The sequence below is a fragment of the Chiloscyllium plagiosum genome, unplaced genomic scaffold, assembly GCF_037043375.1.
Source record: "Chiloscyllium plagiosum isolate Xiang-an unplaced genomic scaffold, Cpla_swu_hap1 HiC_scaffold_26, whole genome shotgun sequence".
NCBI lineage: Eukaryota > Metazoa > Chordata > Chondrichthyes > Orectolobiformes > Hemiscylliidae > Chiloscyllium > Chiloscyllium plagiosum.
In genome coordinates this window covers 7,849,022-7,873,898 of record NW_028270164.1, presented here as the reverse complement: position 1 = coordinate 7,873,898, position 24,877 = coordinate 7,849,022, and the positions used below count along the sequence as shown (strand labels likewise).

The window sequence follows — 24,877 nt, the reverse complement described above, 5'->3', positions numbered from 1 at the left end:
ACAGAATTTAACAAACTGGAGATTACGGAATGATCTACAATGTATATTGGATTTAGAAGAGTACCCCCATGAACAGTATATATACAATACACACACATATATGAAAGATAATTACATGAATAAAAATGTTTGGAGGGAGATATGGGCCAAGTGTAGATAGGTGGGATAAGTTTAGTTTGGGATTAAGTTCGGCATGGACTGGTGGAACGAAGGGTCTGTTTCCTTGCTGTATGACTCTATGACTCCACTATGAGTCGACATTACATTTTGGTTTCAGAATTAAGCTTTCTTGTTGAGCACAAGTGAGACAGGCTTTTTCAGTAAAAAGGTCATGCAAGTAGAATTGCAACAATCCATTTCGTTCACTTATGCCTCTGCAGAAGGAAATTGATCATTTTCACTTGTCCAACAAGCAGGTCAAGGACAATTAGGAATGGTTAATAAATGTTGGTTTTGCCAGTCACACCCACATCCCCTGAAAGAATAAATAGAGTCATAGAGCACAGAAACAGACCCTTCATGTCCAACTCCAGATATCCCAACCGAATCTAGTCCCACCTGCCAGAACCCAGCCTATATCCCTCCAAACCCTTCCTATTCATATACCCATCCAGACATCTTTTAAATGTTGCAATTGTACTAGCCTCCATCACATCCTCTAGCAGCTCATGCAACACACGTACCATCCTCTGCGTGAAAACGTTGCCCCTTAGGTCTCTGTTATATCTTTCCCCTCTCACTGTAAACCTATGCCCTCTAGTTATGGACTCCCCCACCCCAGGGAGGAGACTTTGTCTATTTACCCTATCCATGCCCCTCATGATTTTATGAATCTCTATAGGGTCTCCCCTCAGTCTTCGATGCTCCAGGGAAAACAGCCCCAGCCTATTCAGCCTCTCCCTATAGCTCAAGACCTCCAACCCTGGCAACATCCTTGTAAATCTTTTCTGAACCCTTTCAAATTTCACAACATCCTTCTGATAGGAAGGAGACCAGAATTGCTTGCAATATTCCAAAAGTGGCCTAACCAATGTCCTGTACAGCTGCAACATGACCTCCCAACTCCTGTACTCAATACTCTGACCAATTAAAGAAAGCATATCAAATGCCTTCACTATCCTATCTACCTGCGACTCTACATTCAAGGAGCTATGAACCTGCACTCCAAGGTCTCTTTGTTCAGTAATACTCCCTAGGATCTTACCATTAAGTGTATAAGTCCTGCGAAGATTTGATTTCCCAAAATGCAGCACCTCGCATTTATCTAAATTAAACTCCATCTTCCATTCCTCAGCCCATTGGCCCATCTGATCAAGATCCCGTTGGAATCTGAGGTAACCTTCTTTGCTGTCCACCATATCTCCAATTTTGGTGTCATCTGCAAACTTACTAATTATACTTCTTACATCCAAATCACTTAAATAAATGATGAAAAGTAGTAGACCCAGCACCGATCCTTGTGGCACTCTACTGGTCACAGTCCTCTCGTCTGAAAAACAACCCTCCACCACCGTGGGTGGCATGGTGGCACAGTGGTTAGCACTGCTGCCTCACAGCACCAGAGACCCAGGTTCAATTCCTGCCTCAGGCGACTGTGTGGAATTTGCACGTTTTCCCCGTGTGTGCGTGGGTTTCCTCTGGGTGCTCCGGTTTCCTCCCACTGTCCAAAGATGTGCAGGTCAGGTGAATTGGCCATGCTAAATTGCCCGTAGTGTTAGGTAAGGGGTAAATGTAGGGGTATGGGTGGGTTGCGCTTCGGCAGGGCGGTGTGGACTTGTTGGGCCGAAGGGCCTGTTTCTACACTGTAAGTAATCTAATCTAATACACCTTTGAGCTAGTTCTGTATTCAAATAGTTAGTTCTCACTGTATTCCATGAGACATAACCTTGCTCACCAGTCTCCCATGGGGAACGTTGTGGAATGCCTTACTGAAGTTCATATAGATCACATCTACCACTCTGCCCTCATCAACCCTCTTTGTTACTTCTAAAAGTTCAATCAAGTTTGTGAGACATGATTTCCCACGCACAAAGCCATGTTGACTCTCCCTAATCAGCTCTTGCCTTTCCAAATATATGTACGTCCTGTCCCTCAGGATTCCCACCAACAATTTGCCCACCACTGACATCAGGCTCACTGATCTATAGTTCCCTGGCTTGTCCTTGTCACCCTTCTTAAATAGTGGCACCACGTTAGCCAATCTCTAATCTTCCGGCACCTCACCTGTGACTAACAATGATACAAATATCTCAGCAAGGGGCTCAGCAATCACTTCCCTAGCTTCCCACAGAATTCTAGGGTATACCTAATCAGGTCCTGGGGATTTATCCACTTTTATGTGTTTCAAGACATCCAGCACTTCCTCCTCTGTAATATGGACATTTTTCAAGATGTCACCATTTATTTTCATACATTCTGTATCTTCCATGTCCTTCTTCACAGTAAACACTGATGCAAAATACTTGTTTAGTATCTCCCCCATCTCCAGCAGCTTCACGCAAAGGCTGCCTTGCTGATCATTGAGGGGCCCTATTCTCTCCCTAGTTACCCTTTTGTCCTTAATGTATTTGTGAAAATCCTTTGGATTCTCCTTAACTCCATTTGCCAAAGCTATCTCATGTCAATGTTAAAAACGTATTTTCCTTTCTCTCGTTTCCTGAGGCTTTCTCTCCACATGCATTGTCCAATAACAACAGAAAGCTTTCTCTTCCAAACTACTCCTGTTTGCATCAACCAACTAACGTCTGGCCATTATATAGAGATTGCCAGCTACATGGGATGACTGTTTTCACGGTTGGATGGCAAATTATCAGGGTGCACCAGTCTAGCTTGGAAATGGGAGGTCATACTGATTTAATGGGAAGCTGGTAGTGGGCTTTGAACTTTTTCACATGCATTTTGAATGTCGGGCAGCATTGCAGATGGACCTAAGTACCCATTCCAGACTGGGCTAAGTATCAGTCAACCCAAAGAAAACGTTTGGGAACTCATCCTTACTATATCAGCAAAACACACGCCATTCTTAAATCCTGCTCCAAGTTTATATCTATTGGACCTTCTACTCAACATGACTGGACAGCCTTACACAAGAGCAAATTAAAATAAAATTTGCTTGAAGAATCATTGCCTGACAGTTCAAGAAGCTAAGGCTAAAATTGCTTAATTAAATTTGTTCTATTGTTTCCTCAATGCTTTTTTAGGCAGATTATATATCTATAAACATCTATACATATTGCTGTATGCTCTCAAAGTTATTTTACGGCATTATTAAAGATAGAGAAGAACTAAGTACATAATAGCTGGTGTTAGATGTGATTCTGCAATTGGATAGTAATTGCTGGATAATGCCAAGTGTGTTGAGAATTACACTAGCAACCAATTTAGGATAAAAGCAAACTATTGCAAACCCTGGAGATATGAAATAAAAACAGGAAGCAGGCCTGTAGAGAACACAAATGTTGCCAGGATTGGAGGGTTAAACTAATAAGGAGAGGCTGGGACTTTTTTATTGAAGCATAGAAGGCTGAGGGATGGCTTTATAGAAGTTTATAAAATCATGAGGGATATAGATATAGTAAATAGCAAAAGTCTTTTCCTTAGCGTGGAGGAGTTCAAAACAGGGGACATATTTTTAAGGTGAGAGAAGAAAGATTTAAAAGGGATCTGAGTGGCAATTGTTTCACAGAGATGATGGCTCTTATGTGGAATAAACTGCCAGAGGAAGTGGTAGATGCAGGTATGGTTACAATGTTCAAACAACATTTGGACAGTTATGTGAATAGGATAGATTTAGTGGATGTTGGTGAAATGCAGGCAAGTATAACTAGTTTAGTTTGGAAAACTTGCTCGGCATGACCGATTTGGACCAAAAGTGTCTGTTTCCGTGCTGTATGACACAGTCACTTGTTTAAGGACAATGAGTTATCAGATGACATTTCCATTAGGGTGCATCCTTATAGTTCACTACATCCATCTCTGTTCAGGCTACCTAAGACTCACAAAAGTGATATTTCTTTATGCCCTCGACTTTTTGGTAATTGACCTGCTTGGGGATATTATTGATGCACCCCTGGAACAGGTGATGCTTGAACCTTGGCCTCAAAGATAGGGACACTAACACTGTACCACAAGAACCATTCCCTTAATGTGCTATCCCATCTAAGATATGAACAACAGGACCAGCCCAAATAGTTGAATCTGTTGCTGCAATCAGTTTTGAGCATGTTGTCCATTTGCACTGTGAAAGATTCCTTCACAGATATAAAGACTCCACAGTTCCTGCAAATCAATAGGTGGGTGTTTTGATTGAAGTACTTAACATTGGAACAGAATAGATAGAAACAAACTTTTTCTAGTGCTTGAAGGATCTAGATAAAGAGGGCACAGAGATGAAGTGATTAAGATTTAAAAGAAAGAACTGTATTTGTATCATGCCTTTTATGATCTTAGATGTCCCAAATTGCCTTACAACCAATTAAGTCCTTTTGAAGTGCAGTTGGTTCTGTAATATAAGACACTCATAGCTCCTTGAAAGTGGAGTCACAGATAGATAGGATAGTGAAGAAGGTGTTTGGTATGCTTTCCTTTATTGGCCAGAGTACTGAGTGCAGGAGTTGGGAGGTCATGTTGCAGCTGTACAGGACATTGGTACGGTCACTGTTGAAATATTGCGTGCAATCCTGGTCTCCTGAAGATGTTGTGAAACTTGAAAGGGTTCAGAAAAGATTTACAAGGACGTTGCCAGGGTTGGAGGATTTGAGCTATAGGGAGAGGCTGAACAGGCTGGGGCTGTTTTCCCTGGAGCGTCGGAGGCTGAGGGGTGACCTAATAGAGGTTTACAAAATTATGAGGGGCATGGATAGGATAAATAGACAAAGTCTTTTCTGTGGGGTGGGGGAGTCCAGAACTAGAGGGCATAGGTTTAGGGTGAGAGGAGAAAGATATAAAAGAGACCTAAGGGGCAACTTTTTCACGCAGAGGGTGGTACATGTATGGAATGAGCTGCCAGAGGATGTGGTGGAGGCTGGTACAATTGCAACATTTAAGAGGCATTTGGACGGATATATGAATAGGAAGGGTTTGAAGGGATATGGGCCGGGTGCTGACAGGTGGGACTAGATTGGGTTGGGATCTCTGGTCGGCATGGACGGGTTGGACCGAAGGGTCTGTTTCCATGCTGTACATCTCTATGACTCTATGACATATATTACACACATGCAGGAGGGGTAGGCAATGGTCTAGTGCCATTATCACTGGACTGTTAATCCAGAGAGACAGGTAATATTCTGGGGAACCAAAAGAGAAAATGCTGGAAAATCTTAGCAGGTCTGGCAGCATCTGTAAGGAGAGAAAACAGCTGATGTTTTGAGTCTAACTGACCCTTTGTCATGGCTGGGGATCTGGATTCAATTCCTGCTATGGCAGATGTCTGGAAAAAAGAGTCTAATGATGACCATGAAACCATCATTGATGATGGGGGAAAACCTATCTGGTTCACCAATGTCCTTTAGTAAGGAAACTTCAATCCTTGTCTAGTCTGGGCTACATGTGACTCCAGATCCATAGCAATGGAATTGACTCTTAACTGCTCTCTGGAATGGGTAATGAATGATTTTACTGTCACATATATCTTGAAGATACAGTGTTGCCATCCTGAGCTACAAAAAAAAACTCCTTAAATAAGAGTTCATCTTCTGTTCAAATTGGATCTCAAGTTGGCCTAGCCAGTGACACCTTATGTCATGAATATACAAAAAAAAAATCAATTTGCACATAGCAAGCTCCCAAAAAAACAATGTTAATGTTAATATTAGCCAGGATAACTTTCCAGTTCCTCTTTTACATTCACCTCACAGAGCAGATGTGGCCTTGGTTTCTGGTTTCATTTGACAGAGGAGATATCTGACAGTGCAGCACCCCTTTCAGTGTAACTGCAGGGTTTGCCAGGAGTCTGATACTCATGTCTCTGAAGTGGGTCTCCACCACATAGAGCGCTGCAGAAACTTTCCGAACACAGCATTGAGAATCTGCTGAATGCCTTTTTAAAGTTATCAAAGCAATGAACATGTCAACAAAAAAGAATATGTTAGATTGGAAATCAAGGGAGAGGAAAGTACAAGATTATTGGAACAGAGGTGGTAATTAGGGCGAGAATACAGCTTGTATGGAGGATAAATACTAACATGATTTTTTGATCCAAACTGCTTCACTCTGTAATTCTCATGTAATGTTATAACCACCATCTGAACCTAAGATGGGATTATAGCTTCAAAATCTCCCAGAAGCATCTGTTTGGACTTACATTCTTCACAGCTGCATTGTGGTTTCATTCTGTTTTCTGTTCAGGGATGGTTCTGGCTGGCATTGATGGCTGCAAGCGTTGAAGTACAATGATTAATGCTGTGAGCACACAGTAATTAGTGACTGATGTAAGGTAAATAATGAGCCACAGTCAATTTCTCGGAATAGCAGAGCTAGTGCACAGGCACGTTCACAAGTAGGGAATCCGTTTTTGCACGCTGCCAGACTTCAACAACATTCAGGCTTCGGTTTGTATGTGGCGTAAGCATTACTTACCTTTGTAGTGTTGGGTAATGTCCAATTGCATCGAGGGATTCTCAGCAAAATCCCTTTTATTTTTAACAAAATCAGCCTTGATTCGTTCCCCATCATCAGCATCGTGGATCTGAAACTTGACATCAACTTGACACATACATGCTGTGATTAGCATTGCAGCCTTGGGCCCGTAGGTATTCTGTAAAGAGTACCAAATACCTAAAGTAATTTTCAAGGCACAAGTCAAGGGTGTGATAGAATACCCTCTACATGCCTGGATGAGTGTGATTCCTACTGCTTATCGAGGTTAACACCATCCAAAACAATGTTGTGTCTCTGTTTAGCACCTCATACACTATAAATATTCACTCCCTCCACTACTAGGATATCAGTGTGTTCAAAATGTTTCACAGCATTTCACAACTTCCAGCCTCCTTTGACAACACTGCCCAAACCCATGACCTTACTAGTCTCAACAACAGTTATGAGCAGAGGCTGGACAGGTTGGGACTTTTTTTCCCTGGAGCATAGGAGGCTGAGGGGTGAGATTTATAAAATCATGAGGGACATAGATAAGGTGATTAGCTAAGGTTTTTTCCCAAGGATAGGAGAGTCCAAAACTAGAGGTTATTGATTTAAGGTGAGAGGAGAAAGATTTAAAAGGGACCTAAGGGATACCTTTTTCATGCAGAGTGTATGGAATGAGCTGCCAGAGGAAATGGTCAAGGCTGCAACAATGACACATTGAAAAGACATCTGGATGGGTATATGAATGGGAAGGGTTTCAAGGGATATGGGCCATATGCTGGCAAGTGGGACTAGTTCAGTTTCAGAACCCTGGTCGGCATGGATGAGTTGGGTCAAAGCCCCTGCCTCTTAGTTATATGATTCTATGACTCTATAACAGGGCAACAGCACCACTAAATGTAAGCTCATTCTTTCCCATGTTGTTCTCCATCTGCCACTTTGTCCACTCTCCTAACTTGAGAAATCCTTCTGCAGCCTCCCCACCTTCTCAATGCTATCTGTCCCTCTACCCATCTTTGTATTGTTTGCAAACTAAGCCAGAATGCCCTCCGTCTCTTCATCTAGATCATTAACGTATAAAGTGAAAAGTTGTGCTTTTCTGAGAATTTACTTCGTTGATGGTTTTGCCTTATATCCGTAAACTCCCTCAGCCTGTAAGCTTGAAAACACGATGCTCCAATTCTGACCTCTTATCCTGATTTTAATTGCTCCAATATTGGCGACCTTGCTATGAGATGCTAAGGTTTAGGATTCCTTCTCTGAACCTGATTTGGAGATGCCAGTGTTGGACTGGGGTGTACAAAGTTAAAAATCACACAACACCAGGTTATAGTCCAACAGGTTTATTTGGAAGCACTAGCTTTCAGAGCGCTGATCCCTCATCAGGTGGTTGTGGAAGGAGCAGCGCTCCAAAACCTAGTGCTTCCAAATAAACCTATTGGACTATAACCTGGTGTTGTGTGATTTATAACTTTGTACATCCCTAAACCTGTTTGGAGCTCTGTCACTCTCTCCTCCTTTAAGACTCTCCTGTAAAAATCTATGTCCGTGACTGAGCTTTTGGTCTCCTGTCCTGATATTGCTTTATCTTGCTAGGTGCCAAATTCACATTGGTTATGTTCCCATGAAGAGCCCTGGGAGTTCTAACTATATCAAAGGTGCTATATAACACAAGCTGTTGTTGATGATGCATATAAAATGCTCAATTTAAAACAGCTCAAAGATATGCGACAAAGGCCCAAGTGGGCAAAATGAACTTTCATTTTAGGAATAATATTTTTAAGGCTTGATTTGCCTCAAAGAAAGTTTTGATAGAGCAACTCCAAGAGAGAAGAAAATCTCCACATCTCCTTCCTAAAAGGGTGACTCATAATTTTTAGATAGCGCCCCCTGTTCTGGATGAGATCACTTAGACAATAGCATGCATGTGTTGTAAGAGATGCCAATAGCTGATGCCTGTTTTTCTTTGGAGATTCTAATCTCCTGGTTATATTTTCTTTCCCCAAACAGTAGTAGTGCTTATTTCTTCCCAGCACCCATGTTATGTGCATGTGTAGTGCAGAGTGAAGAAACACCAAGTGAAGAAAACTTTAATCATATTCCACCACTAGGAAGATGAAACACCCAAGTGGCCAGTGACAAGCAGTGCCCTGAGCTGGTGCCCGGTTCTGTTCGGATCTTGTTTCGGTAGCTTTGCTGCCACCAATCTAATTTCTAATGCTAGTCCAGAGGGGTTCTGATATTAAGTGGTGAATGATTAACTGCTAATATGTCTTTGGTATAAGGGTTACATACTTGAGTAATAAATAGTAGTTTATTACATTATAGTAAGATAACTCATTATATTAGATTAACTACATAAACGCTAAGTAAGAGACATTGTTGTCTCCTGAGAGATAGTGACTAAGTCTGTGCTACATGTCTGTCAGGGCTAACTAACTTAGAACTGTAATTTAGAAGTGACAGCTCCAGAGACATTATTCATTTCACAAGGTGGGTCATTTTAAAGCTTTCAAGTCAATCCTCACAGGACAACTGCCTTAAACAACAGAATGAATTGGGATTGCCAACTCTGGTTGGAGATAGTTTATCACGTGACCTCTTTTGCATTGTCGAATGCCTCACATGCCACAATCCAATGATCCACCTCCTCACGCCTCACGACTCATTGTTAACCAATTCCTGACCTATCAGTCAAATATCCTCTCTGGCCACCAGCTGCAATAACTTTAAAACTCATAAACGATACATGTTTAAAATGGAAGAAGTATTGCTTTAAGGCCTCTGTTATTCCCCAGCCCTACCCCCCTCCAAAGTTCCCTCATTTTGGGAGATGTAACAGTGGAGGGAGGGGGTTGGTGCGGGGGGAAGACAGGAAAGTAGAGCTGAGACCACAACCAGATCACTCATGATCTTCACTGGGTGGTGCAGTAGGGTTTGAAGGGCCAAATGGTCCATTACTGCTCCTCGGTCCCATGTTCCTATGAAAGCATAATTTCCGGAGTCATCAAAACAATCCTGGATGGTTGGAAACCACATCCTAAATGCATTTAGAATATTGTGAGCAGTTTTGGACCCTGTATCTCAGGGGCATTGGAGAAGTCCACAGGAGGTTTGCAAAACTGATCCCTGGGTTGAAGGCCTTGTCATATGAGGAGCAGGAGAGGACTCTGGATCTATTCTCATTGAGGTTTAGAAGGATTGGAGGGATTTCATTGGAGGGATTACAGAATACTGAGAGGCCTGAATAGAGTGTACGTAGAGAAGATGTTTCCATTAGAAGGAGAGAATGAGACCTGAGGGCACAGCCTCAGAGTGAAGGGATAACCCTTTAGAACTGAGATAAGGAGGAATTTCTTCAGCCAGAGGAGGTGAATCTGTGCAACTTGTTGCTGCAGAAGGATGTGGAGGCCAGGTCATTGAGTATCTTTAAGACAGAGATAGGGAAGGTTCTTCAGTAGGAGGGGGATCAAGGTTTACAGAGAGAAGGCATGAGAAACGGCTGGAGAAAAATATCAGGCATGATCAAATGATAGAGCAGACTCAATCAGCCGAATGGTCTGATTCTGCTCCTATACCTTACAATCTCATGGAAGTAAAATGGTTTTATTTCCAAAGTTAAAAGATGCAATGACACATATTGGTTCCAGTAAGCCATTGGAACTCTTGAGCTTTCTCCACTTTCCATACATTCATGGCTGCTGTTGTTTTGAATTTGAGATCCATCCTGATAATCTTCAGTATCCTTCGCCTGACAGCAATCCAGCTACCACTCCCTTACAAATGTGCAATGGCCCCACATCCACCATCTTTTGAGGCAGAGAGTTCCAAAGCAACTCAGAGAGAGGGACAAAAAAAAATCTCCGAAAAGCAGTGACTTGTAATTCTTAAACAGTGCCTCCTAATTCTGGATTGATCCACAAGAGGAAACCTTGTTCCCCCATTTACTTTGTAAAGACCATTCTGGGTCTGATACTCTTCAATCAAGTTACTCCTCACACGTGTAAGCTCCAGTGGGAACTAACCCAGTCAATCTACCATTTCCTCATGAGACAACCTGTTCATTCATGGTATCAGTCTAGTAAACTTCCTGTGAACGCCTCCAACAAATTTACAACCTTTCTAAACAAATTTAACTCTTTTAATGAGGATTCACTAAATATACAGGTTGTGAGAGAGTGGGACTGCCGACACACTGGAAGTCACTCAGAATTGTTTCAGGGATCAGGATTGAGAGCTTTACTGTACATGTCAGGAAAGATATGTGCGAATCTTTTCTCCAGAAAACAGGAAGCTGAGGAGGAACCAAATGGCCAGCTTCCCGATTCTGGGGTTTAGATCGGAGTGGTGCTGGAAAACCAGAGCAGGTCAGGAGCATCCGAAGAGCAGGAAAATCCTACCTCGATACTGTCCTATTGCCCCTAGTCCAGGAACTCCCCTCATACGTTCGAGACACCACCCACGCCCTCCACCTCCTCCAAGACTTCCGTTTCCCTGGCTCCCAATGCCTCATCTTCACCATGGATATCCAGTCCCTCTACATTTCCATCTGCCATGACCAGGGCCTCCAAGCCCTCTGTTTCTTCGTCTCCTGACATCCCCAACAGTACCTTCCACTGACACTCTCATTCGTTTGGTTGAACTGGTCCTCACCCTTAACAATTTCTCCTTTGAATCCTCCCACTTCCTCCAGACCAAAGGGGTAGCCATGGGCACATGTATGGGCCCCAGCTATGCCTGTCTCTTTGTTGGCTATGCAGAAGTCCGTCTTCTGTAATTACACCGGCACCACTCCCCACCTCTTCCTCCGCTACATTGATGACTGCGTCGGCGCCACCTCGTGCTCCCGCGAGGAGGTTGAGCAGTTCATCAACTTCACCAACACATTCCACCCCAACCTTAAATTTACCTGGACCATCTCTGACACCTCCCTCCCCTTCCTGGACCTCTCCATCTCCATTAATGACGACCGACTTGACACTGACATTTTTTACAAACCCACCGACTCCCACAGCTACCTGGATTACACCTCTTCCCACCCTACCTCCTGAAAAAATGCCATCCCGTATTCTCAATTCCTCCGCCTTCGCCGTATCTGCTCCCAGGAGGACCAGTTCCACCACAGAACACACCAGATGGCCTCCTTCTTCTAGAGACCGCAATTTCTTTTCCCACATGGTTAAAGATGCCCTCCAATGCATCTCATCCACATCCTGCCCCTCCGCCCTCAAACCCCACCCTTCCAACAGTAACAAGGACAGAACGCCCCCTGGTCCTCACCTTCCACCCTACCAACCTTTGCATTAACCATATCATCCGCCGACATTTCCGCCATCTCCAAACGGACCCCACCACCAGGGATATATTTCCTTCCCCACCCCTTTCCGCCTTCCACAAAGACCGTTCCCTCCGTGACTACCTGGTCAGGTCCACGCACCCCCAACAACCCACCCTCCCATCCTGGCACCTTCCCCTGCCACCCCAGGAATTGCAAAACCTGCGCCCACACCTCCTCCCTCACCACCATTCAAGGCCCCAAAGAAGCCTTCCGCATCCATCAAAGTTTTACCTGCACATCCACCAATATCATTTACTGTATCCGTTGCTCCCGATGCGGTCTCCTTTACATTGGGGAGACTGGGCATCTCCTAGCAGAGCACTTCAGGGAATATCTCCGGGACACCTGCACCATCAATCCCATCGCCCTGTGGCCCAACATTTCAACTCCCCCTCCCACTCTGTCGAGGACATGCAGGTCCTGGGCCTCCTCCATTGCCGCTCCCTCACCACCCGACGCCTGGAGGAAGAACGCCTCATCATCTGTCTTGGAACACTTCAACCCCAGGGCATCAATGTGGACTTCACCAGTTTCCTCATTTCCCCTCCCCCCACCTTACCTCAGTTCCAACCTTCCAGCTCAGCACCATACCCATGACCTGTCCTACCTGCCAATCTACCTTCCCACGTTGGTACAGTGGTTAGCACTGCTGCCTAATAGTGCCAGAGACCCGGGTTCAATTCCCACCTCAGGCGACTGATAGTGTGAAGTTTGCACATTCTCCTCGTGTCTGCGTGGGTTTCCTCCAGGTGCTCCGGTTCCTCCCACAGTCCAAAAATGTGCAGGTCAGATGAATTGGCTATGCTAAATTGCCCGTAGTGTTAGGTGAAGGGGTAAATGTATGGGTGGGTGGTGGGCCGGTGTGGACTTGTTGGGCCGAAGGGCCTGTTTCCACACTGTAAGTAATCTAATTTAATCTATCCACTGCACCATCCCCACCCCCATTCACCTATTGTACTCTTTGCTACCTTCTCCCCAGCCCCCCCTCACCCTCCCATTTATCTCTCCACCCTGGAGGCTCCCTGCCTGCATTCCTGATGAAGGGCTTTTGCCCGAAATGTCGATTTTCCTGCTCCTCGGATGCTGCCTGACCTGCTTTGCTTTTCCAGCACCACTCTAATCCAAACTTTGGTTTCCAGCATCTGCAGTACCCACTTTTGCCTAGCTTCAAGATTCTATCAAGAACATAGACATTAAGATGTTTCTGCTTCTGGTGGTGGAGGGATTGGAGGCAAAATTACAGCACAGGACATTCATTAACAAAGCTGGCTTGGAAAAGAGAATATCAGCCACTTCCTTCTGAAGTGTACCTTTACAAAAATCCCCAGAGAGACACTGGGTGGAATTTTATAGGGATCTGAATGATGTGTGGGCTATGATGAGATTTGCAGCAGAATAGGATGAGAGGTCCAATGAGGACCATCTCGATTTCAGGAGCACCTCGCTCTTCCTCTTGTGTGTGAGGTTAGTTTCTCGTTAGGAAGCAATGAGTTACCAAGTCAGGGAGATTATCACTTGTTAAATGCCCTAATAATGCCACAACTCACCTCGCTAATATCCAGCTTCCAATCTTACCAAAGCCAGATATCGCGAATCCTCGACATGGCAGACCGAGCGGGGACCTGGTGATATCAGCTCACCATGCCTCAAGCAGTGCCTCAGGGCACCATCCACAGGCACGAGCTATATTCACCCCTCATCCACTATCATCGGCATCTGACATGTGCCAGCCTCTCATGATCCCCTTGGGACCTCTCCAATACACTAGCAAGATACTCAGAAAACACACTTGCATGGGAAGGCACATCAGTAACTGGCACTGAGAGGCTGCAGCAGGGATACTGTGGTCAGGGATGGGTAGTTTACAGATTGGATTAGGCTGCACTTCAGGAAAGCTTGTTGGCTGTCTTTGTATTTATTTTGAAGTGCTTTCCTGTAGACACACAGCATCCTTCTCTTGCTTTGCTGTGCAATGCTCCCCTACACTTTAACAGCACAGAGGTGGAACGAGTGGAGAGTGTCAAGCTCCTGGGAGTGGTCATCAACAACAAGCTTTCTTGGACTCTTCATGTGGATGCACTGGTTACAAAGGCCCAACAACGTCTCTTCTTCTTCAGGCAACTGAGGAAATTTGGCATGACGGCAAATACCCTTGCCAACTTTTATAGGTGCACCATCGAGAGCATTCTGCCTGAATGTATCACTACCTGGTATGGGAACTGTACCATTAAAGATCGGAGACGGTTACAGATAGTAGTGAACTTGGCCCGAACAATCACAAAGGTTAACCTCCCATCTATAGAATCCATCTACCAGGCCAAGGAAAGGCCGCCAGCATTCTCAAAGATCCAGGGAGAAAGTGAGGTCTGCAGATGCTGGAGATCAGAGCTGGAAATGTGTTGCTGGAAAAGCGCAGCAGGTCAGGCAGCATCCAGGGAACAGGAGAATCAACGTGCCCGAAACGTCGATTCTCCTGTTCCCTGGATGCTGCCTGACCTGCTGCGCTTTTCCAGCAACACATTTCCAGTTCTCAAAGATCCATCCCACCCTGGCAACGTTTTTCTATGACCTCTACCATCGGGGAGAAGGTACGAAGCCTGAACACACACACCAGCCGGTTTCGTAACAGTTTCTACCCTACTGTTGTTACAATACTGAATGGACTCACAAACTCTTAACATTCGCCTGTACCTGTGTTTTGGTTTTTGTTTACCTATTATTTACTTACTTATGCTACTTAACTCTGTGATCTGCCTGTATTGCTCACAAGACAAAGCTTTTCACTGTGTCTCGGTACACGTGACAGTAAATTCAATTCAATTCAATGTACATTAGGGCATACATACAACTGGGTGGCATGCCTTGTTAGTCAGCAATTCTCAGTCAAGGGGGCAGATATCTTGCTGTAGTGCAGTGTGTGACATCCAGCTCACATCTGCACCATATGCCAGCTATTAACTCAGTAAACACACTGAGCAAACAGTCAGCTCTCAAAGTCTTAGGGGCACAGTCCTAACTGAAGGCCATGGAAGTACCTGTCAATCAGGGGGTTCGAGCATAATAAGTCAAAGAGCAGCCTCTGATAGTCCTCCAGGGTGTAGTGATTGTAACAAGGGCCTGTTAATCATGGAGCCCTGGCTGACAGATGTAAACAGGATTGTCAGAGGTTGTGTTGACTCTTGAGAGCTGGCTCTGAGGGAGCTGGATCAGTGTCAATGACTCTCCACGTGTGAAAAAAAAGTGGCTTGATGACAGGATACCGATCTCTGTGGAATTGTTTCTCAGGGGATTGACTGCACTAAGATACGGCACAAAATCTCACTAGACCTCACAGCAGAAACCTCTCTGGAAAACTGAGTGCAACACACACTTAGCTAAAAGAATCATAACATTCAGCATATTGATTTTTGTCACGGTTTCTTCTGAGCAGCTCTGCAATGCAGGACTCTCTGCTCCATGGGTTGGTTATGGGCTTGCAATTGAAGATAACCATCAAATAATGCTAAAGAACCAGCAACACACTGATAGAACGTTGGTTGGCCTGAAACCTGGTAGTCTTCCAAAGAGCTGTCAAGGAACAAGTGTTGGATAATGTTAGGATGATGTGCTGAGGGTCACACTCCCAGCTTCAGGCAGCTGCTGTAGTGGCTGAATATGGAAAATACAAACTTTAGGCCCTCCTGCTAACATACACCAAGGGACTAGAACTCACCTATTGAGTCATCACAAGACAGTCTCACACACAATCTCATACTGAATTGAAAAAAAGTGAACTGTATCATGTCAAATGTAAACCTGTACAAATTTTACAAACATAGTGTAGCTTTTGAAACAAAAATAGATCCAATAGGAGGAAAACCCTCTTTAGCTGTAAAAGTGGTGAGAATAGGAATTCATTACACAAGGAGTACTTGACACAGATGCATTTAACATGAAGTTGGATAGACAGATGAGGGAGAAAAGAATAAGTTGCAATGATAGGGTTAAATGAGAAAGAATGTGGGAGCATAAATACTGACAGGAGCCTGGCTTGTCAACTTGTTCCAATGCATTACATCCGTGTCATTTAAGCACTGTATGATCTGAAAGAGGAGCTCCATGATGTTAGCAGCAGAACCAAACATTTATATTTCATTCATGGGCTACAGGCCAAGAGCAAAAGTACAGAAGAACATGTAACAACACTGCATTTCCGATGAAGTCACGTGATCAGTGTCTCCATCCCAGATGCTCTACTTGGGGATATTTTCAGTCATTGCCACACTCTACTGGTTAATCAGAGAACGGCAGAAAATATTCCAGACTTGGAAACAGATTATTATAAAATGTTCAAGGGCAAAGGAAATTTGATGATTAAAAAAATATTCACTGAGAGATTTTGCACTTGATTTGGTACGGTTGTCCAAACTAGAGGGCATAGGTTTAAAGTGAGAGGGGAAAGGTTTAAAACGGACCTAGGGGGCAATGTTTTCACACAAAGGTTGGTGCATGTATGGAATGAGCTGCCAGGGGAAGTGGTTGGAGACTGGTACATTTACAGCATTTAAAAGGCATCTGGATGTGTATATGATTAGGAAGGGTTTGGAGGGATATGGGCCAAATGCTGGCAAATGGCACTAGACTAATTTAGGATATCTGGTCGGCATGGACGAGATGGACTGAAGGATCAGTTTCCTTGCTGAATCTCTATGACAGGCATGGATAGGATAAATAGACAAAGTATTTTCCCTGGGGTGGGGGAGTCCAGAACTAGAGGACATTGAGTTAGTGTGAGAGGGGAAAGATGTAAAAGAGACCGAAGGGGCAACCTTTTCATGGAGAGGGTGGTACGTGTATGGAATGAAATGCCAGAGGAAGTGGTGGAGGCTGGTACAATTACAACATTTAAAAGGCATCAGGATGGGTATATGAATATGAAGGGTTTGGTGGGATATGGGCCAGGTCGGACTAGATTGGGTTGGGATATCTGGTTGGCATTGACAAATTGGACCGAATGGTCTGTTTCCATGCTGTACATCTCTATGACTCTTTATCTATCTTACCCCAGAGATGTGAGAACAAAATCCAGTCTGACATTTAAAGAGTGCTGCACTGACACAGATCCAATTGTTTGGAAGAGACGTTAAACACAGATTCCACCTGGCCATCAGGTGAACATGAAACATTCCACTGCACTAATTTGCAAAGAGTAGGATAGTGTTTGGGCCATTGTTCACATCTCAACCAATACTGGTCTGACAGATATCTCATTGCTGCCTGTGAGATCTTGCTGTATGCAACTTGACTATCTTGGCTTGTTACCTTATGACAGTGGTTACTATATAAATATCAGTCTCTCTTTTCAGTGTTACCATTAGATCCCGACCAGAGGCTTCTGGCTGGTTTGTAAATGACCTTGTTGGTTTAGCAGGTTGCTGAGTTTGCTCTGTTGCTTGGGTGCCAGGTGAGTGGACATTCATAAGTCAGATGTAGGTGTGGAAGAAGCTCAGACGGTTGCACCAGTACCAATCTTGTCTCCCATCCCCAGACCCCACAGTAATCCTATTTAACTTTGTCATTTACTGACGAATCGTAGTGGACTTTGCGAACTAGAAAATATCTTTATTAAAATTACTGCTACCAAGAAGATATTGTGCACTCCATCAGCATAAACTGAACCATCACTGATGGGCCTATACTTGGGTAACTTTCTGTGAAATTACATATCCCATAATCATTACTTTCCATAATTTGTACAATAAACTCAGTTTTTTTCCTTGGCTGTTCAATTTGCACCATGCAACAGAGGGCGCTGGTAGACAAATGAACAAGCTAACTTTGTAACTAACTGCCAGAATGTGTAACTTTATCTTGGTGGGAAGTGAGGACAGTAATATATTCCCCATTATTCCTTCAAGGCACCAGTACCTCTTATATTACAAATCTCCAGGCACTGGCTATCATGTGGGAAAGAAAAAAACTAGCATTTCTATAGACTGTTCTGAAGAAGTCATACTGGATTCAAAATGTTTAACTCTGTTTCTCTCTCCGCAAATGCTGCCAGACCTGCTGAGTTTCTCCAGCATTCCCTATGTTTGTATCACACTGACAGCATCCATGGGGACTTGCCTCTACTTGAGCATTTGTATAGTGCCTTTCACCATCTCAGGCCATTCCAAAGAGTTTAAGGTCATAAGGAATAGGAACAGGAGTAGGCCATTTGGCCCCTCGAATCTGCTCCATCGTTCAATAGGATATTGACTGATCAGACATTCCTTACATCTACTTTCCTGCTTTATCCCCATAATCCTCGATTTCCCGACTGATCAAGAATCTCAGGCAAAGGAGTTATTTTCACTGCGGCATAATATATTCTCCCTGCACCTCTCACAAACAACAAAATAAATGACTGGTTTATAAGAAGCTAGGAGCCCCTTGAGCCTGTTCTGTCATTCAGTGAGATCACATCTAATCTACATCTGAACTCAGCACGTCTGCTCTGACTCCATGTCTCTGGAGTTGCCTATTGAATTCACAAATTATTGATTGGGCTAGAGTTTACTGGTTTTTTTTGTTGGAGTAGGTTCGACACTTGCCCCAACGTTTGAAGTATTTCTAATCCCTTTACCCAATTTGCCTTGCTCTAATTTTGAGGTTCTTTCCTGTTGTCGTAGGCTCTTTCACCAGTGAATGAAGCTTTATCTATCTATCCTTGCAATTCATTTCTGACACTTAAAATCTTCAAACCACCATTCCCTCCCCCTATATTACAGAGAAATCAACTAGGCAAAAGTGAGGACTGGAGATTAGAGTCTAGATTAGAGTGGTGCTGGAAAAGCACAGCAGGTCAGGCAGCATCTGAGGAGCAGGAGAATCGGCAGGATTCCTGATGAAGGGCTTTTGCCCGAAACAATGATTTTCCAGCTCCTCGGATGCTGCCTGACCTGCTGTGCTTTTCCAGCACCACACTGACCCTTACAGAGAAATCAACTCGACTGCACACAATAATCCTCATGAAAGAAAGTGAGGACTCTGCAGATGTTGGAGATCAGAGTCGAAAATTGTGGCGCTGGAAAAGCACAGCAGGTCAGGCAGCATCCGAGGAGCAGGAGAGTCGATGTTTCGGGCATAAGCCCTTCATCATTCCTGATGAAGGACTTATGCCAGAAATAACTAATAACCAGAACTGGAGCAGAATGCCACAATCTTTCTTTACAGAATCTTTTGTGACCACCCACAAGGGCAGAGAGGGCACTATCTGAGACTTCTGTGTACCCCTCATCCAACCCCATGAAAAACAAATCCACGTCATGGTAGTCACTTGGGACAATGCTGATTGGGAGGGCATTGAAATCACCACTGGGATTAACTCATTGAGTTTCTGCTGTGTTGACACAAGTTCGAATTGTAACTTGCTCTTCTGATTAGCTTGGACATATAGTCCCAAGGTGTGTTCCTTTAAAGATGAAGCTAGGGATCCAAATATTTTTTTGAAGTCCACAAGTTACCAGAGAACAAGCTAATGAAAGTCTGAGCCAAGCCAAGAAGAGACCATGAAAGATCAAACCTCTCATGACACTCTGTGAGGGACCAGCAGAAAGGGTTGTAATTGAGTGTCCACTGGCCCGGTATCTGCACATGTTCCCCATCCCAACCTCATGACCTTCCAGAACCCACCCATCAACCATTGAACCTGAATACAGAGATCTCCTTCTATCTGGAATTCCACTCCTTCCCTCAGAGAGCAGATTTCCTACTGGATTTGGATGGAAGGCTGGCCATTTCATAGAGTTGAGGACAAAGTATCAAAATCTCCTGGCTTCACGGTGCTGAGGACAAGATAGTTTCATTGCTGTCCTCAGACCATACCTATTGGATGACCTGATCATTGCCAATTGTAGCGAGCTAGCTGTGTGTAAAATAACTGCTGTTCTCATATATTTTAACAGTAATTACAAATTGAAAAGAAATGTCATTGATTATAAATTACTTTGTGAGGTTTCAAGGTTTTGAAAGAAATAAAACTACATTATTTCCTCTGGGAGTCAGTGGAAGGTTGTAACTATGGTAAACTGAATACGAAATATAATCAGACCAAATTTCAAATTCTACCCCATTCTACAAACTGATTTTAAAGTTCATATAGAATCAACCTTTTCTTTTATCCCTTTCTCCTTGTCTCCCAAGGTTAGTTCCAAGAAATCTGGGGGTGGGGGAGGGGATGGTGGGTGGAGGTGCATGAATGACCCATTGTTCATGATCTCTGCAGATGCTTCCAATTTCAATTCTATGCACTAGATGCTAGGAAGCATGCTGAAAGGTCTAAGAGAAGAACAACAGCTGAAACCATAGCAGGCACATTAAACTTTATTCCATTTAATAGATAAGTCACATGGATAAAAATAGCTAAAAGGAAAATAGATACATTGCTTATAGAATGTGTGTCATTGAGCTTTTCATTATGGTGTTAAATCTTCTAATTGAATATTTTCTTATACTTTATGTCACCAGCTTAACAGGTCTTAGCTAATGTTGATAACATGAGCATTTTTAATCGTGATTACGTTTGGGTTTGGAATGACCCCCTTGTCATGTTTTCTCATGACCGATTCTTTGGTCTTTTGAATCATGCTCTTATTGGCCTGTTCAATGGCGAGAATTTTGACTTCTTCAGCAGCAATCCTGTTGGGTGTACGAGGGGCAGTTTGGTTGGGATATCGACTGGTATTCCTGATAGGTTTTTGGATGGTGGTCCTGTTGGGATTTTGGATGGGGATCCTGTTGAGTTGTTGGAAGGTCCTGTTGGGATTTCGAAAAGCACAACTGTCGGACTTTTCAGTGATGGTCTTGTTGGAACTTTGAACAGTAGCATTGCAAGGAATTTTAATAGCAACATTATTTTTATTTCCAATGCCCAATCTCTTTTGGCTTCTAATTGTAGTTGCTGAGGGGTTACTGTTGGTGACTATTATAGGATTTCTACTGGTGACAGTCAAAGACATCCTTCTTGGGCCTCTTGTGCTTGTCATCAAAGGATTACCAATGGCAGTGCTCCTTGGCATTGCAGTGTGAATCGCTGATGTTTTTCTAATGGGTACCATTCTGGGATTCTTCCTCATAGCTGTTGAAGTTCTTACAGCGGTTTTTGATCTAGGAATTTTCATGGCAGTCACACAAGGACTTCTAGTGGTAGGTGCACCAGGTCTCTTGGTGGCAATTAGCCGTGTGTTTCGAGTGGCAGGTAGAGAGTTCCGAACAGGAGTTACTCTTGGCATTGTAACAGCATTTCCAGTAATAGACGTCCTCGTGTTGGGTACTGTGATGGTTGAAGGACTTGCATTGATGCTTGAGCCAAGGCTTTTAGTGAAATTTTTCCAAAATGTTTTAGCAGCAGTGGCTACATTTTGTGTGAAAACGCCCCTGTCAAGCACCTTGGGATGCGTTACATTCTCAAAGCTGCTACATAAATGCGAGGTGTTGTTTCTGGTTGTGATGACAAAAGGATGTTTACTGGTCTTAGTGGTCTGTCTTCTAGTAGTAATTAGCCCTCGATTTATAGGCATTACCACCCTAGGACCATTATTGGACACTATCCTTGGGCGCTTGGCAATACCCCCCAAAGCCATAAAATATTTTTTATCTGGACGCAGCAACCTCTTTGCATCAACAATTAAAGGGATTGCGCACCTTCGGCCAAGTCCTGCCCCTTCAGGGCTGATACAGAGGTTTTCTAGATCTTCTGAGTCGGAGTCAATCCTAATAATTTCACTCAGACAGGAGGTGGTATCAATGTCAACTGGAAGAGATGTGACAGAAAGGTTTGTTAAACAACTAAGAGAAGGGAGACTTCATCAGAAAATCATTTCTCAATGAGGACAAACTATAGGTGCATCTCGGTTCAACTACACTTGGTGAACTGTGCACATTCTGGTCTCTGCTGAACGGTCCTTCATGAGTAGAGGGCTAACGTTCATGCCCGTCCATTCCCACCTCAACAAATTCTGCACCTGTCATGACATGGAGCTCTTCATCCACCACCTCTGTGTCTTCTTCTTCGACAAAAACTCCCAATTTCCCTCTGAGAACCTCTCCTCCCACCTCCAACCTTCCCCATCCACCTGGTCATCCTAGACATCTTTATTGCTGACTGCTGACGTGACATTGGTTGCCTCAATTTCTCCAACCCATGGTTCACCATCAAATCTGCTGACAAAGGCAGGGTGGTGGTAGTCTGGAGAATGGCCCTCTGTGTTGCAGAGGCTGAACGCCAACTGTGACACCACATCCTACCTCCCCTTTGCCCATGACCCCATCGTGGCCCGTCATGTCAAAATCACTTGCACTGTCTGTGTCCTCATTGCCTCCAGTGATCTCCCCTCCACTGTCAGTTACTGAATCTAGAATTTGTAATTAATCCTGGTAATGGTGACTATGAAAATCAATTGTTAAAACAACCTATCTGGTTCATAAATGATAGGAAATCTGCCATCCTTACCCTGTCTTACCTACATGTCTCCACTGTTGACTCCTAACTGCCCTCTGTGATGGCCTCCCATGCTGCTCAGCTCTAATGAAGGGTGCCAAATGCTCGGTTAGCCAATGATATCCATGGAAGAATGAAGAAAACAAAGCTACCATTCAAGCATACCTTAATTTGATCATTAGCTGACCTGTACCTCAACTCCATTACCCACCTTCACTCTGTACTTAACATTCCCATGTCATACACACCTAGCAATCACAGGCTTGAGAATTTCAATTGAGCTCCAGCCTCAACAGCCGCTTGGTGGAGAATGGCTCCAAATTACCACTCACATTTGAGTGAAACCCTTTCTGATTTGACTCCTGAACTTAATTTGAAACTTGGACATAATTAATCTGCATTCCTCACAAGGGGAATTGCCTAATCTGCATCTATCCCAACAATCCCTTTGAACATTATTAATCACCTCCACAAGAGCACATTTCATGTTTCTAATCATGATAAGGCATCTAATCTCAGTCCTCCAGCCCGTACTGCCCAGTCCTACCTGTTCCCTAAGATCCACAAACTCAACTACCCATCGTCTCGGGATGCTCCTGCCCTACCAAACTCATCTCATCCTATTTCGACTCCAGCCTCTCACCCTCGGTTCAGGCACTTCCCAAATACATCCGCAACACCAAACATGCCCTCCATCTCTTTAGCAACTTCCAGTTCCCTGACCCCCAACGCTTTATCTTCACTATGGACGTACAGTCCATATAGGCGTCCATACCCCAAAAGGATGGCCTCCAGGCCCTCCACTTCCTCTTCCATTCAGTCCCCCTCCACCAATACCCTCTTCCGCCTCGCCGAACTAGTCCTCACCCTTAATAACTTTTCCTTTAACTCCTCCCATATCCTCCAAATCCAGGGGATGGCCATGGGCACCTGGATGGGCCCCAGCTACACCTGCCTCTTTGTTGGCGATGTTGAACAGTCCTGATTCAGTACCTACACAGGCACTGTGCCCCAACCCTTCTGCCGTTACATCGATGACTGCATCGGTGCAGCATCCTGCAACCAGGCTGAACTGGAGAAGTTCACTGACATCGCCCACAACTTTCAACCCCCCCCCCCCCCACCGACCCTCAAAATTCACTTGGTCCTTCTCTGACACCTCCCTCCACTTTCTTGATCTCTTCGTTTCCATTTCCAGTGACATTCTCCAGATGGGCGTTTACTACAAACCCTTCACAAATACCTGGAATATACTTTCTCCAGCCCAGTGTCCTGCAAGAACTCCATCTCTTTCTCCCAATTCCTCTGCCTCCGCTGCGTTTCCTCAGATCCAAGTATCCCCTATTTCAACATACCTTTCCTCCCTTTGTCATCCAGACAGCTCTCCACCTCACCACCTCCATTCCCCACTCTACTGCTCTAAATGCCCCCCTCCCAATGCAATAACGACAGAGATCCCCCTTGTCTTCACCTGCCACCCCACCAGTCTCCACATTCATTGCATCATCCTTAAACACTTCCGCCAACTTCAAGACCCCACCACTAAAAACATCTTCCCCTCCTCACCTCTCTCTGCTTTCCACAGGGACCATTCCCTTCACCAATCCTTGGTTTGTGCCACTCTCTCTACCAACACTACCCCCCCACCCCAAACCCCCTGGTACCTTCTCCTGCAACAGGAAAAGATGCAAAAACCTGCTGGCACACCACCCCTCTCACCTCCATCCAGGGCTCCAAACAGTCCTTCCAGGTGAGACAGAGGTTCCACCTGCCTCTCCTCCAACCTAGTTTACTGTAATCGTTGCTCCCAAAGTGGCCTTCTCTACATCAGGGAGATCAAACGTAAATTTATGGAATGGTTTGCCGAGCATTACAGCCCACAGGTGCCGACCGGACCTCTCAGTCACCGCCCATTTTAATTCCCCTTCCCACTCTCTTTCCTCATATCACCACAAATTTCAATCCTTCAGTTATGTTTGCAATTCCCTTTTGAAGATTACTTGTGAGTCAGCTTCCCCAACCATGCCAGGCAGATCCTAGCCATTATATTAGAAAGGGTAGACTCTGACAACACAGAGCATTCAACAAAAGTGCACAATATTTGATGGAACACACTTTAAACACACACCCCTGTGGAAAATAGTACACTGCCATCAGCATTTCCCTTCTTGTTTCAGGTTGCTGCTCTCTGTCTGAGGCAGTTCACTGAGTATGAGAGGCTGTTGAGATATTTAGATTATGAGTCTGAGTTATGAATTTCCCACATTATGGGAAAATGTTCCCCTTCATGGAATGCCAACAATTTCAGGTTCATTTTCTATTGTGGGTGGCATGGTGGCTCAGTGGTTAGCACTGCTGCTTCACAATGCCAGGGACCTGGGTTTGATTCCTGCCTCGGGCGACGGTCTGTGTGGAGTTTGCACATTCTCCCCGTGTTTACGTGAGTTTCCACTGAGTGCTGTGGTTTCCTCCCATAATCCAAAGGTGTGCAGGCC

At 44.4% G+C, this 24,877-nt stretch overlaps 1 protein-coding gene across 3 annotated transcripts in view; it reads right to left on the bottom strand.

Annotated features, from left to right (window-relative positions):
• Positions 1–20,259: 20,259 nt before the first annotated feature.
• Positions 20,260–24,877, bottom strand: part of LOC148145073 (uncharacterized) — a 32,887-nt gene continuing 28,269 nt past the window's right edge. For all 3 annotated transcript variants that reach the window (XM_087973451.1, XM_087973453.1, XM_087973452.1), the window contains one exon: positions 20,260–21,695. In XM_087973451.1, the coding sequence (XP_087829577.1) occupies positions 20,422–21,695 (1,274 nt within the window). In that variant the 3' untranslated portion in view covers positions 20,260–20,421. The remainder of the gene's footprint in view (positions 21,696–24,877) is intronic.